Source organism: Dysidea avara, chromosome 5, assembly GCF_963678975.1.
Source record: "Dysidea avara chromosome 5, odDysAvar1.4, whole genome shotgun sequence".
NCBI classification, from domain to species: Eukaryota; Metazoa; Porifera; class Demospongiae; order Dictyoceratida; family Dysideidae; genus Dysidea; species Dysidea avara.
The window spans coordinates 13,339,573-13,354,510 of record NC_089276.1 but is presented as its reverse complement, the minus strand read 5'-3'; the positions used below and the strand labels follow the sequence as shown (position 1 = coordinate 13,354,510).

The window sequence follows — 14,938 nt, the reverse complement described above, 5'->3', positions numbered from 1 at the left end:
CTCTACAGGATGACTTGTAATGATCTGAATCGCTAGAGCGATTTATTTGTAGCTGTATGGTGACTGTTCTACAGGTATTAGAGTATCTCGGCAGTTGAATGCTCTATTAGGGTGACTGTTCTATAAAAGTATCTCGATCTCGCTTTTTCTACGCGTAGTTCGCTTTCGAATCATAACTAAGTGGTTTGTAATCTGATTCTTCTGTACTACTGCAAGGACTTTCTATGATGATTATTCCAGCTACATACCGATTTTCAGCTCATTGCTCTAAGCGATTTGCCTAGTAGGCGTGAAAACTAATAGTTTTTTTATTCATAAAAATTGATTGTGTAATTGTGACACAGGTTGAATTTTGTGTCTTATCTTGATGGCCTTCATCTTGATTCCTTTCAAACCACAAAAAGGCATTCCTATGACGGTTACTCCATCTACATAGCAATTTCAGCTCATTCCTTTAAGTGATATCCTCTGGGCATGACAGAAGTTCAACGCGAATAACTCTGTGAATGTTCATCGGATTCCTACCAACCTTGGTACTGAGATCCACTATAATGCACCCTTTAATTGTGCCAAATTTCAGCCCAATTGGAGCACGCATTAGTGTTTTATGGCGGATTTTGCAAAGTGTGCAAAATGTAGAAGAAAACATGAAGAAATTAAAGCGAAATTTTGATTGCTCATACCTCAGAAATGGCTGGAGCGATTGTCTTCACATTTGGTATGTAGACTCCCCTATCTGGCCAGCACGTCTGTAGCAAGTTTGGTTCCAATTGGACTAAAGATCACAGAGCTACGTACATATAGGTATGAAAATCACATTTTCTTTTGTTCCTGTCAATATACTCACGGTGTGGCGCGCCAGCTTCTTGGGCCACAAAACACACTACCGTGTGTCTTGATTTTGAGCTTACTTACTTTTAAATACACCATCCATTTTCAAACCTCTTGCTATGCTTTATCGCTAAATACTCTTGTATGTCAATGCACAGATGGATTAAGCTTGTATGAGCTCCTCAAACACATTAGAACTTTTCTGCTAAGGTATACATTGTTTAGGCATGCACTATAGCAGTTTATTGCATAGTATCTTTCTTAGGCTGGGGTCATTACTGAATACCAGAAAACTGAAATTGCTGCAAAAACACCCCCTGAGTCTAATGAGGAACTACTAGACATCATTAGAACATCACTGCAGATTGACATTATAATACTATTTGATGGTTTACTTAATGTTATGAGCAAGCAAGACATCACTATGAAGACTATTGCTAATGCACTTAGAGAATTAACTGGCAGACCAATAATTATTGACATTAAATCAACAGGTACAGTGTAGTAAGTGTCATGATGGGTTGTATTTAATGCTTGCCGTGATTCACTATATACAGGGTGTATGTGCATGTGTCATAAAAATTTAGCCTTACATTTTACAGTATGTGTAGTAACATAGTAGATCCATAGGAACACACCATAAATAGAGTGTTCAAAATTAGTGTATAGGAATCAAGGCAAACAAACCTTTTGCAATATATACAGAGCTTTGTCTCACTAATAAATCAACTATATAATAATGATTAGTAGCTATATTAGGAAGACAACTATCCTAAACTTTGTTTACATTGATGTTGAACCACAGCCTGGATCCCTGATAGTGTGAGTATATTTGATTTGAGTTACAACCTCTATCATATGAGGCTTATTATAAGACCATAATTCTTTGTAACCTTTACAGTACACCAATGTACATGGTGTACGTGGATTGCAGTTTATAGCGCAACGAACACCAATCATTAACACAAGTACACATTTGTGCATGTGAGCCAAAACTTTATGGTGTTGGTGCAGTGTACTGGTGTACACATAAAAGGCTACAGCATGTTAACTTGAGCGTATAGAGTGTACAGCGGTGTACATGGGTGTACAGTGGTGTACATGGGTGTACACCAGTGTACTGTACCACTATCATGAAATTTTGGTCTTATTTCAAGCCTTATCTCGTCTGACAGTAATGTTATCAAAGAACAGCAATACTAGTATCTCTGATATCCAGATAATTGACACTATTCCCCATTCTCAGGTTGTTGATGAGCATTAAGAAATTGTATACAGAGAAGTATATGTGACCTGCTGAACAAAAAAAATGGTCATTTTTGTAGATTCATCGGTTCATTATGTTGCTTCTGTGTTATCTATAGTAACAAAGTAGTGAACAGCCCAAATCTCAGCCTTTTGTGATGAATAGTCTTGGAATTATAGTACTAGATAGTTGGAACAGCGATTTGTACAACAACAATACAGCAAAAAAATTACATGTGCTATTTATAATTGCTCATATTTAACTCACCGAAAACAGCCAATTTTCGCTCAGCGGGTCATATATATACAATAGTAACCAAGAATATCAAATGGTGTATTATCCCATAATAATAATGATTGCATAGAGTAACACGGATATTTTGGTGATTTGAAATGCATACATGGCAACGGGTCTAGATATTTTCATACTATTCAATGAAGTATTCAACAACTGTTGTGCAAGGACAGTGTAGTAAGGACCCAAGATAACTGTTGCCATGCCTTCAAGGATCTGCTTGGCAGTGCCAGAACTCCAGCATTAGCTATTTCTTTAATGCTTTTTCAATTGATTTAGTAGCTGAATTGACTTAATACAGCAACTATTAATTGTAACATAAAGTGGAAATATCCGTGTTACTCAATGCAATCATTAATCATGGGCAATATGCCATCCAACACTCTTGGTTACTCTACTCACAAATTATGAAGTGTTTCATAAGTGAATGTAATTTGACAGTGGAACAAGTTGCTACTCCATCCGTAGACCAGTTCAATCATTCAGGACAATCTCAACCTGCAAAACCTGTTTATGATACTCAATCCTCAGGTTTGTGATATATACGTTATTAATTGTAGTTGGCAACAAGACAAAATTTGGGTGTACATCAAATCATTTTAAAATGGATTTACAAACCCCAGGTACCTGGGATTTATAAATCTGTGTTGTCAATCAGCAGTTTAGCCTTTTAGTCATTTGCGTTTTAGTTAGTCTCATGACTCAATACTACACTCCCTTGAAACCATAAACATTTTAAGTGTAAACAGGTTTACAACTAGAGAGAATGAAGTATTATAAACTGATAGTGCCTGCATATAGATGTGGGAATTAGTTGTACCTGCCACCTCAGGGTAAAAGTCACATGCTTGTCAAGCTAGTGCGACTCTAATGCGGAGGCTAGGACACTATCAATCAGTCTCGGGATAACTAGCTTTTAGCATTAACAACTCGGCTAGTCTATATACTCAGTTATGGCCCATGGTATCAATGTAGATTTGTAACTGCTCTATTAGAATAATATTTTAATGCCAGTGACTGCTCTATTAGAGTGTTTCGATACAACGGTAGACAAAGGTGGACAGAGGTAAGTCCATGACGTGTGTATTGTAGCTACTGTGGTATGCCAAAGGGCACGGTAATATCCAGCAGTGAAAAAATCAAGCCTGTACCACTTCATAGAGTGCCATGCACATACTCCAGCCTGACAAGCGTTCCACTGCATACCCCATCATATGACAAGTGTGTTAGTATTTAAGGTGATGCATTTCACAGTGAATGTACAGCATCCAAAGTCCCTAAATGACAATGGAGTTGATGATGATGGTGGTGATGATGATGATGATGATGATGATGATGATGATGATGATGATGATGATGATGATGAAGAAGAAGATGATAGTGCAGGTTGGAGATATGAGGTTTTTCTATACTTTATGTAGTATGTACATCAAACAGTAGTACTATTCCCACCAAAAAATATCAGCCTCATTGACAAGTTACTATCACAGTACACACATCTACATGGCAATTGCAAAAGCTAACAAAAGCCCTGGTTAAATCATAGTCCATCTTTGACACTGAGCCAATAAAACTACACCATTGTGTTTGATTGTGGCAGCCAGTTTTTTTCTTGTCACTAGGTTGAAGTTTAGCCAACATACAGATATTAAGAACTAGACAAGTAGAGCTTACTCAAACAATTTATTAGCTATTTTTTGCATAAGAGAATCATGGATAATTGGATAATTGAGTGATCATGTATGCTGAGCATGGCAGAGCCAAGCAGTGGATGTGGAGTAGTGTTATAGCCCATATAAAGCCATTCTGGCATTGGTCAAATGCAATATTTCAGGTGGCTGAGATACCGTCATCCCAATTTTTGGCCCAATCAGTGCTAGAAACCTGGCCTTTATAAGCCGTCCTGTGTCCACTAATTAGGTGAGTGGTACATAACTTTTATACAACGTGCACTCATGCTCTGCCTGATATAAATGCACTGCCCAACAGCCCTCAGGCTCTTGCATTTATAATCAGTTTAAATAAATGCTATACAACAGGCAGAGCACTTATGCCTGTTGTATAGCTACTAAATATATTTTAAGGTAGTTTAGTCATGCCAGCTTGAAATACAGCTGAAGGGAGTATCTGAAAATGTCTTAAATGTAGAGCTGTGCGATAATGACGATAAATCGATTATCGCTTTAGTAAAGCCAATGCACGATAACGATTAAGCACATCATATAGATGGGTTTAACGAGAAGGCGTGGCAAAAATTATGCAATCTAAAAATTACGTGAATTATCGTTCCGCCATTTTTGTAGGGCAAAAACGCATGAAGAAGAGTAGTGAAATATGCCTTCTAGTTGCAGTGCTATCGGTTGTACTCGGCGTTGTAGTAAAGAGAAGGGAATTAAGATGCACAGGTTTCCTGCAGACCCCCAAAGAAGGCATCTTTGGATTCGAGCACTAAAGCAAAAATGTTGGCAGCCCAATGAATCTTCAAGAGTCTGCAATGCTCACTTTGCATCAGGTATATTGATGTTAAACACATACCTTGCTACACTGATTCAGTTATTGTCTAGTTACAACCATATATTATCTTTTACACAGGAAAGCCTTGTAAAATCAAAAAATGATCCAGACTACGTATGTGCCATCAATTTTCAAATTTTGTTCTGCATCAACTAGCTATGAGAAAAAGGCATCACGAAGGAACCGTTTATTACAACGACATGAGCGTCAGTATCATTTGCGTAAACAAAGAACACGTAAATCTTCAAAGAGCAAAAATGATTTTCATAGCCGGAACCAGTCAAATCACAGCCAGGAAGATCAAGCTACTATGGAGGTGAACACAGATGAAGTAGCTGTATGGTAGGATGGTGATAGTGATGTTTTACAAGAGAATCACCAAGGGCAAGACAATGAAGCATCTGCTGAGTTATGTGATGATAACAGTTCTACACTTGATTGTGATGACCAACAAGTTGACATAGCAGATACTGGACACACCTGTACTAGTACAAAATCAGATATAGGCATCAACACAGATTTCAACTGGGAATCATAGTGTACTATGCAAGAGACTATCAAATTTCAACAAGAAATAATTACCATGTTGTCTGCTGAATTAAAAGAAGCACTTTCTCATTCGCAAAGGCTGGAAAAAGATGATCAACAGACTCATTATTACACAGGGCTCATCTCATATGCTGTGTTTAATCTTTCCGAAATATTGGGTAGTGTGTTATCATGGAACCCTAATACCAGTAAAGGAAAACTGAGTATTAAAGATCAGCTTTTGTTGGTCTTGATGAAGCTAAGGACTGGAGCTTCAAACAAAGATTTGGCATACAGGTTTGGTATTTCACCTGGAAGGGTTTCTCAGCTATTTCATGAGTGGATAGACATCCTGTCACGTGAACTGAAACAGTTAATTGTATGGCCTGATCGGGAAATGTTAAGGAAAACATTACCACAATGTTTCAAGCCAGCATATGCTAGGGCTACTTGCATAATTGACTGCTCAGAGGTGTTTATCCAGAGAGCAACATCCCTATCTGCCCGAGGTGAAACATTTTCCAACTATAAAAGCCACAATACTGCAAAATTTCTTGTTGCAATAAGTCCAACAGGTGCAGTGATATTTGTTTCCAAATGCTGGGGGGGACGAGCATCTGACAAACTGATCACTACCAAGAGTGGTTTTCTTGATAACCGTACACATGGAGATGTTGTACTAGCTGACTGAGGTTTTAACATCACTGAAGAAATAGGACTTCGGGGAGCTACGCTAGCCATTCCTGCCTTCACAAAAGGAAAGTCACAGCTTTCTCAAAGAGAAGTAGAGACATCACGGAAGCTTTCGAATGTTAGAATTCATGTGGAGAGGGCTATTGGACGGATGAAGCGCTTCTAAATTTTACAGAATGTATTTGAAATTTCATTGCTGAAAACATCTCAAGAAAGAGAATATGCCACTATTGATAAGATACTAGTAGTCTGTGCAGCATTATGTAATTTACAGCCGCCATTAGCATAACAACCTTAATTGTAAATATAACTGAAAATCATCATACAATTGTCATTGTGTACAGAAATTTGTAAATTAAACATGCATTATTAATAACCCACTTATTTTAGTTTACAATCACTGCAATACCATAACCCTCTGCAGGCTTGTTTAATGCCTACACAGTCATAATGGAACCACACATACTGACAAGCTGAATTCTCGCACATGATCATTTTACCATACTCTGGTTGTTGGCAAAAGCAGTACAACTCGGGTTGGTCATCTGCTACATTATTTTCATCTTCTGTTTGCTGTTCCAGTGTAAGTCCTATTATTGCAGGAATCATAAAGTCATCGTAAAATGAAGTCAACTTTTGCAAAAGCTTCTCTGTGAAATTAAAGTCTTGGTATACACGATCTATAACAATTCCTTTAGGTGTCCACACCACAAAATCACAATGTTCTTTTCCTGTTACTAGTAGTTGACCTTGTACTTGAGTGTAATAGGAATGTGTTGTTGACATACCCACTTCACCTAAACATGACTGGGGCTTTCCCCTCAAGGTATTTGGGTGGGCATTCCTGACAGAGTAAGGGCATTTTACTTCAATTAGCCCACTCCCATGGCAACATTTGCATATAATCAAGCCATCAGGGCTAGCACCAAGATGTGGAAAAGAGGATTGACAACTAGCCCAACTGGGGTGCATTCAAAATCTGTGTGCGATGACATTGCACTAACATACTCCTGTCTAGCTCTCTCCTCATTGGAAATGCCCCAACGGATTGCAGGAATGTGACTAATATCTTGCTTGTTGAGTAATCGTCCGGCTACAGCTGTAGGGTCTGTCTGCTTCCTCATGTTTAAGATAGTATGAAATGATGACGCGGTCAGTCTTCCTTCTCGCTGTCGAAGCCACTCGGTGCAGTCTCTTTGCATACGTGTTGCCTCTTCAATTTTTTGACATTCATCCATACTATAGTTTAGCAAATAAAACAGTTGCTTTGCTGTATTTGTTACATCATCTCCGCTAATATTAATGCACATACTTCTGAAGTGGTCAGTTACAGGAGATGGCAAGTCCATATCAGCTGAGGCTTCATTAGTTGGTGACTCCTCATTTGTCTCACTCTCGGCTAGCACATCGAATGATTCAAGTTGCCTTGCTACTGGAGGCACATCAGTTGGTCCACTTGGCTGTTCTATAGCTGCACCGACACCCAGAAATGCACTGGAAAACTCTGGTTGTCCAATCTCCTCTGATATTTGGGGTGCATCAACTCCACTTGGTTGTTCACTAATCATGTCGCAATTGTGCGAAGTGTCTGGCAGTCCAACTGCAATATTACTCACGCCTGGTGATGCATCATTTTGTTGAACCAGCTGCTCAACACTTGCATCACAGCCACTAGTAACGGGAACAGGTAGATCGTCTGTAGTGGGTGGTTCAACAATTGTAAATAGACATGCATTCGGCACAAGCTTGTACATGGATCCATATAATTTCTTCCTTGAAAGTTTTGGGAGATCCTGAGGGCCACTTTCAACCCTGATTCTTGTGAGAGGCTGGATTTCATCATCGTCATTTTGATCATTGCTTTCACTATCCTCTTCTCTTGACCTCTTGTACTTTGGTTTCACAAACTTTATACTTTGTATCTCCTTTGGTGTAATCTGTTAAGACAATGGATGTTTACATCTATTAGCAAACAAGTTACTTACAGCTGTTTTGAAATTGCGGTTCCACTGACATGGCAATGAAGTTCTTGATGGTCTTGTGAAACCTAGCCTATTTGCAGCATCAATCTTGAACAGCAGTGCTGTAACATGACTGCATACTTCACCTAATCTGTAAGATAAAAGTTAATCTAACATTTGCTGCAGTAGCAGCACACAACAAAAAATTTACATACCCAGCCATGCAAGTGCAGTGACCAGTTTTAACAGTTCGATTGTCTTCACAGACTACCCAAGCTTCATGATGACTGTCAGGTGAGTTCTGGCTTGGATTTACTTTGGCTTTGAGAACGTTGTAGTGATTACTAGTTGAAAGATGGTACACTATACGAACATGTCCGTTCTCATAATAGTTATACGCCTCTAAAGATTTGTACGCTGCTAAACTCTCCTCGGTATACACTCCCTTCGTATCAATTAGATAGGTATATACATTGCCAAACTCTACATCAGGCCACTTCGACAAGTCTTCTGACCATCGTTCATCAGCAATGGCAAAGGGATCCTCTAAGTGAAATCGCTTCAATTTTTCCACGTATCGCTTCTGAGTAATATAAGTGCTCGATGCAAAGTACGACGAAAACTCATTTAAGTCCATCAAAGTTCACAGCACAGACAATCCTTTTGCCCTACAAAAATGGCGGAACGGTAATTCACGTGATTTTTAGATTGCATAATTTCTGCTACGCCTTCTCGTTAAACCCGTTTTAGCACATATTTATCGAATCACGTATTGGTTGTTGGTGGTATTAAGAATTACATTTAGTAGATACTGGTGGTATCACCATTAACTATATTTTTGGCAGGTGGTCAGGTTGTTTAATCACGTGATCAGGTGCACGTGATCCCCTCTCAACGCAGGTCAGTGACAAGCACGTAGCTGCTATTGCGTTTTCAAGCCTTTGTTGTAATCTGTATGGCTCGATATAGGATTTTTGGCCCCTGCAGCTAACTCGAGCCTATCTGGACGAGAGTTCCATAGCCCAAATAAAGCCCATAATGGGGTAGCAGGGGGTTCTAAGTGGCTAGTTGGAGTAGTTTAAACCTTGTCAAAAATGATCATCTTGTTTGAGCTTGGTTTTCCTATCGCCCAGATGAGGTCTTGTCACCTTTGATAGGCACTGTTAAGCGTTAGCGCCATAGGGTTAGCACGTGTGTCTGCCTATTCATGGCTACCTGGCCACCTCTATGTAAACCATGCCAGCAGCGCAGTTTAGGAGCTGCGAATTGCTATTGGTTGTTGATACTGGCTGGTATAGAAAGGAATATATTTCAAAACGTTAAGTGAGTGATGTTGTATCAGTGCCATTCCCTGGTCTGGCGAGCAATCAGCTGTCAGACTACCCCAGCTTCATCGATACTTAGAGGCAATGTCTAGCAGTGAAAAAATCAAACCTGTAGCCTCATAGCTGTTATTAAGTTATGTATGCTTGTCTGAAGGCATCAGTTAGTTACATTAGGTAATCACTGAAATTTAATCAGTAGAATTATTATTACCTCTTAATAAATGATTACAATTCTGTAGCAATTTATAGAGAAGCATTTTGGGTTGCAATGAAAGTACCTTTGGGCTTTTTTGATTATACCTAACCAATTCTGTCAAGGTGCCTTGAAAGCGCAGTATGTGAAAGTGCAATTCCTAGGGCTGTACCAATACCGACATGGTCAATTATGAAGGTATGTCACTGATAAGCCCTGCAGCTACCCTGTATGCAAGTACCTTTATGGTGCAATGCTAAACTCCAAGATAACATGGTCAGGCGTACATGGCTTACAGTCCCAGGGTGTTCACATTATTTTTTCTAAACTCAAGGTTTTGGTACCACCTTTTGTATAGTCTCAGTTTTTATTTCTGTGATCTGTATTGACAAAATCAAACAAGTTTGTTATCAAAACACTTTACAAACAGTCCAATGGTAGCTACAGTAGTATCAAATTGTTGACAAGCACATTGAATAGAGGAATTTTAGGTAACCATAGTTAGTGATCATGACATCATCATGTATTACTTTTGTATCTGAATATCAATTATACTGGCTGTTTTTGTAATATAGTTTCATTAAAATTTGTATTGGAAATATCATAGATCAGATCAGATATAAAATGCGGCGTATTGGTACAGCCTTAATGATCCTACTATATATACAGTAGTACTGTAATTTATGATAGACTGAAGAATATTTTTTGTTTTGTGTTTAGGTGATGAATCACTAGTTGATATTAGGATGGGTGGAAATGCCATTTACTTCTATGACTTGATGGAATACATGCAGTGTGTCTGCCGTGTAGAGAATGATAAAATGTACGTTATGTATGTGTATATATGCATAAGTACCATGAAACCACCTAAATTAGCAAAATATTCCTTACAGAAGTTTTATTTTTTATAACTGTTAAAGCCCAAATTTTAGTCTGCTTGCCTCACTGCCTGCCTGACCACAGTCACAAAGCTAGAGGCTAAACAATGCATCATAGGACTACCATAATATGCCACCTTAACAAACTCAGCAGTGACATGTGTCTTTTGGGGTTCAGTCCTCTATGCCTTTTATCTTCAATTATTCTGGTCATCATCATCTCCATGCAATGAAGCCATATCAAGCATTAATTTTTTCAATTTTCATATTGACACTTTCCGTATCTAGATACCACAATATTATAAAATGCTCGGGCTGCTACATATAGACATCGTACTCTATAACAAAAACGCTAACAAACTAGTGTGTTTAAAAATATTAATAAGTAAGAATTCAAGCAATAAAAACTATTGAAACAAAATATATGAATGATGGTATTAGAATGAAAAATCCCTACTTTCAAATTGAACAAAGTAATTATTAGTGTTACATGCCAATGTAGAGATTTTCCCACAGGGCTATGTTCTAATGCAATCATTCATATCTCTTGTTTCAATAGTTCTTATCACTTGGATCCCTTTAAAACAATTTTTGTCACACTTGTACATTTTAAATAAACCATATAGCTGGCAATGGTACATTATAATGTAAATGTGCTATGGAATTGATGTGGGAGCAACACTGCCACTACTTTAAAATAATTTAGGCCAAGTTGATTGTTGGTGTTGATCATTGGCTTACATGATTAATGCTGAGATTTCGGTTTTGCTACTAATAGAGCTCTGGCAGAGGGAGTTTGTTATCCTTGCCATCCTACAGGCAAGAAAGCTAGTGCTAAAGCTAACCACCAAACTGTGCCAAACTGAACCGGTCCAGCCCACAGAAATATTCCATGCCAGTGGAGTTGGCTTGGTTTGATTTTCTATATTCAATATTTTCACTAAACAAAACAAAGCTTAAATGATTAAAAGAAACCCTATATTGAATGGAACAATTCAACATTTAATAGCAAGAAGACCACACAATTACTTATTGCTTAACAGTATCGACCACATCGTAATTAGGAATATTAACAAATGGTATAAGCCATTAATCATCCCTAGAGTACAATGGTGCTAATTAATGCACCACTGTCTTTCATTCTAACCACCTGTTAGTAAGTTCCTACTTTTCGCCATTTTATAGGCTCCCATACTGTTATGAAATATATCAATTTACTGTGTCACCTGATGTTACAAAATTATCCATTTTTGTGCTAAAAACAACAGAAGAATATTTCTTTTCACACTAACTTTCCTTTCTTTGAAGGGATTCATATATTTACTGTAACTTTTCATGGTACTTGAATTTTTTTGTTATTCATCAATGATCTACCTGCTAACATTGACTCTTCACTCAAGTTACAGCAGTCGCATATAGATGATATTTTGATATTTAGAGGTATTCATAGTTCTACTTACCAGCAGATATTACAAAAAGATGAAGATAAACTATCTAAGTGGGTCTGCCACGTGGCATATTCCATATAACCTTAATACTGGAAATGTGAGCACCTGAGGATTGCTAATAAAATGTTGCCTACTACCTACCACTGTAAGATCAATAGTTGTACAATTCAAACAGTAAAGTCAGCCAAATACCTGAGCCTAACCATATCTTATGACTTATCATGGTCTGATCATATCCCCATAAATACTGGCAAAGCCAACTCAGTGTTAGCATTTTTTCAAAGGAATCTCTATCATTGTTCGCAAGATTTAAAAGCCAAAAAATATGTCCACTCAATTGTTGAATATGCTTCTGTCATTTGGTCTCCATGTACACAGAGTCGCATCCATGAAGTTGAAATGGAGAGCGGCCATAAACTTGTTCACACTTTTCTATGCTCTGCTCCATACTCTACTCATGGTCAGAATAAATTTATTCATTAACTCAAGAATTGGGTCTTTCAAGATCTCCTTTTTTCCCAGGACAATAAGACTATAAATCATCTACCTGATGATGTGATTGAATCAAATACGTAGTTTAGAAAACTTTGAACACTAGAATTATTTAATCATGTACTTTAAAGGCCTTTTCACACTTAATGCACATTGAATGCGGATCTAACTGTGATCAGACTGAGAGTGGACCGAATGCGCATCAATCCATTTCACACTAAGTGTGTAGCAACTGAATTCTTTTTGCTTTCATAGTACGTGAATTAATTAATTAATTGATTACGTAGCAAAAATTTATATGGCGTCTACCTTCTTCGTATTCCTTGAAGTCAGAAAAGTATTCACAGCGAAGAATGTTGTTAGTACACTTACAAATCATTTAAGTGCCAAGAAGCTACGTAGTTAGTTGTTATGAGGAAACCTGTACCGGGCGCGATGATTTCAGAATGGTATGCTATTCCTTCGACGCTCACTCATGGTCACCATATCACTTCCACAAGCCGAGAATAACGCTGAGTATGCCATCACTTTAGTCTTAGCACAATATCATGCTTTGCACGAAATATCTCAAGACTTTACATCTGAAAGAGTGTAGCAAAAATCGATTAAAAATTCTTGTAGCCAAGGTTTTTGGTATAGAGAGGTGTCCAATACAGTATGTAACACTTTACGTGGACAGATCAAAGGAATTTTTGGGTATACATCTAATATTACCCTGTGGTCAGGGCATTATCTGTATAATGTCCTGTAGTTAGGGCCTTATTTTTATAATGCCCTCTAACTCACAAGGTAGCGAGTTTGTTTTGTAAAAGCTCAGACTGACATCGATATAATATGTCCACCCTCAGCCCATGGACCTGCAGCCCTCGTGCTTTGGGTGAACATATCAGGCAGACCACTCATGCCTATGTTACCACTATAAAATACTGTATATCCGCCATCTAATCTGCATCGTGTATTTTGATGATTATATTGAAGAGATATTTCTACTACAGTGGAACCTCAGTTATCCAGACCCAACTTATCTGGATTCTTAGTTAACTGAACTATGGAAATGACTGCTCTATTAGAGTAGTGACTGTTCTATTAGGGTAGTTAAATAATACCGGTATTAAAAAAAATTTTTTTGTGCTATTTTAAGGTTATTTATACACAGTTTCAGAGATTTGGACTTTTCAGACTTATGAACCACCCGTGATCCCAAATAGTTTGGATAACTGAGGTTCTACTGTACTGTAGTATTGATCTGTGTTCATACAGTTGGATTAATGATCTATTTATTCAAGCCAGATTTGCATGGGTGTGTAAAGGTCTTAATGTAATGAACTAAGAAAAGATTGAAACCTATATCATAGTACATAATCCACTGCAATAAAATACATTTCCTAGAATTTCATGTTAGCAACTATCAGAAATTAAGAAATTTCTATTATGAGATTTCTTAACAGTCATTTATCATCAAAGCTAATGTAATGATGCAGCTAGAGAATTATAATTCCTTATGATTTCCAAAAATTCAATATGCCACATTCTAGTAAGGAATTATGCTAGTTTTGTGGTAAATTTTTATGCTTACCAAAAGTTTCGTTTACTTTTCATTAAGAAAATATCAAGAAAACTTATCTCTTTTGTGTAGCAATCCACTGTGCAGTAATCATTCTAGAAGCGAAAAGAAAGGCTCTACTGCATTTGTTAGTAAACTGAAACTTACAGAAGATGATGAGGAGGAATACTTTATAGTTACAAGGGGTGATAATATCCCTGACGAAGAAACGGCTAAGCATAGCGAGTTCCAATTCAATTATGTTAGTGATGAACACAAGCCAAAGATATATCATGGCACTAATATCTTTGATGTCACTTCTACAAGTCAGTGGTTTTGGACAGACAAGGTATAGACAATGTGATTGTGTGTGTGTGTGTGTGTGTGTGTGTGTGTGTGTGTGTGTGTGTGTGTGTGTGTGTGTGTGTGTGTGTGTGTGTGTGTGTGTGTGTGTGTGTGTGTGTGTGTGTGTGTGTGTGTGTGTGTGTGTGTGAGTACTTCTCCATGTCAAACAGGATCTGAACTACACTGCTGTAAAACTGGGTGCAAATAAACTCGATGATGTGTCATACTCTTGCAACCCTGATAGAAAGATGAAAATTACTGGTATTCCGATGTCCAATCCTTGTGTGGGAGTGAAAAAGGACCAAATTCTCTCCACAATCCAACACTCTATATTCAAGGATGAAGATAGTCACATAAATACTATGGTGATGAGTGATGGTTACTGTACTGAAGGTATTATAGCCAAATCAATATACAGTAAATAGTGCGTATTAGGCCAAACCATTATGTATTCCTTTAAAGTGATGCTTCCGAGAACTCAACCATGGTTGACCTCACGATAGTTAGTTCTGTTTACCCATTAGGGTTGTAGGTGTGTCATTTTGATTACTGCAGAAAACTCAGGTAGTGATTTACATGTGATGTGCCAATGATTTCATGTGAAGAATGTCTCATTATTTGAAACTGGGAAGTCCATAGTTTCAATA

General features: G+C 37.8%; 2 protein-coding genes across 7 annotated transcripts in view; one reads left to right on the top strand and one right to left on the bottom strand.

Annotated features, from left to right (window-relative positions):
- The window catches only part of LOC136256130 (uncharacterized), a 37,474-nt gene that overhangs the window by 21,364 nt on the left and 1,172 nt on the right, over positions 1 to 14,938 (top strand). For 5 of the 6 annotated variants that reach the window (XM_066049068.1, XM_066049070.1, XM_066049069.1 and 2 more), the window contains 6 exons: positions 1,097 to 1,325; positions 2,813 to 2,902; positions 3,626 to 3,757; positions 10,306 to 10,408; positions 14,040 to 14,295; positions 14,462 to 14,684. In XM_066049068.1, coding sequence (XP_065905140.1) covers positions 1,097 to 1,325; positions 2,813 to 2,902; positions 3,626 to 3,757; positions 10,306 to 10,408; positions 14,040 to 14,295; positions 14,462 to 14,684 — 1,033 coding nt within the window. Of the gene's footprint in view, positions 1 to 989; positions 1,042 to 1,096; positions 1,326 to 2,812; positions 2,903 to 3,625; positions 3,758 to 10,305; positions 10,409 to 14,039; positions 14,296 to 14,461; positions 14,685 to 14,938 lie in introns of all 6 variants that reach the window. The other variant, XM_066049073.1, reaches the window with a different exon arrangement.
- On the bottom strand, positions 6,309 to 8,758 carry LOC136256869 (uncharacterized). The gene is made up of 3 exons (XM_066049931.1): positions 8,283 to 8,758; positions 8,092 to 8,218; positions 6,309 to 8,043 (listed from the first exon to the last, which is right to left on the bottom strand). The coding sequence occupies exons 1-3, from the start codon at positions 8,702 to 8,704 to the stop codon at positions 7,012 to 7,014; spliced, it is 1,581 nt and encodes a 526-aa protein (XP_065906003.1). The 5' UTR covers positions 8,705 to 8,758; the 3' UTR covers positions 6,309 to 7,011.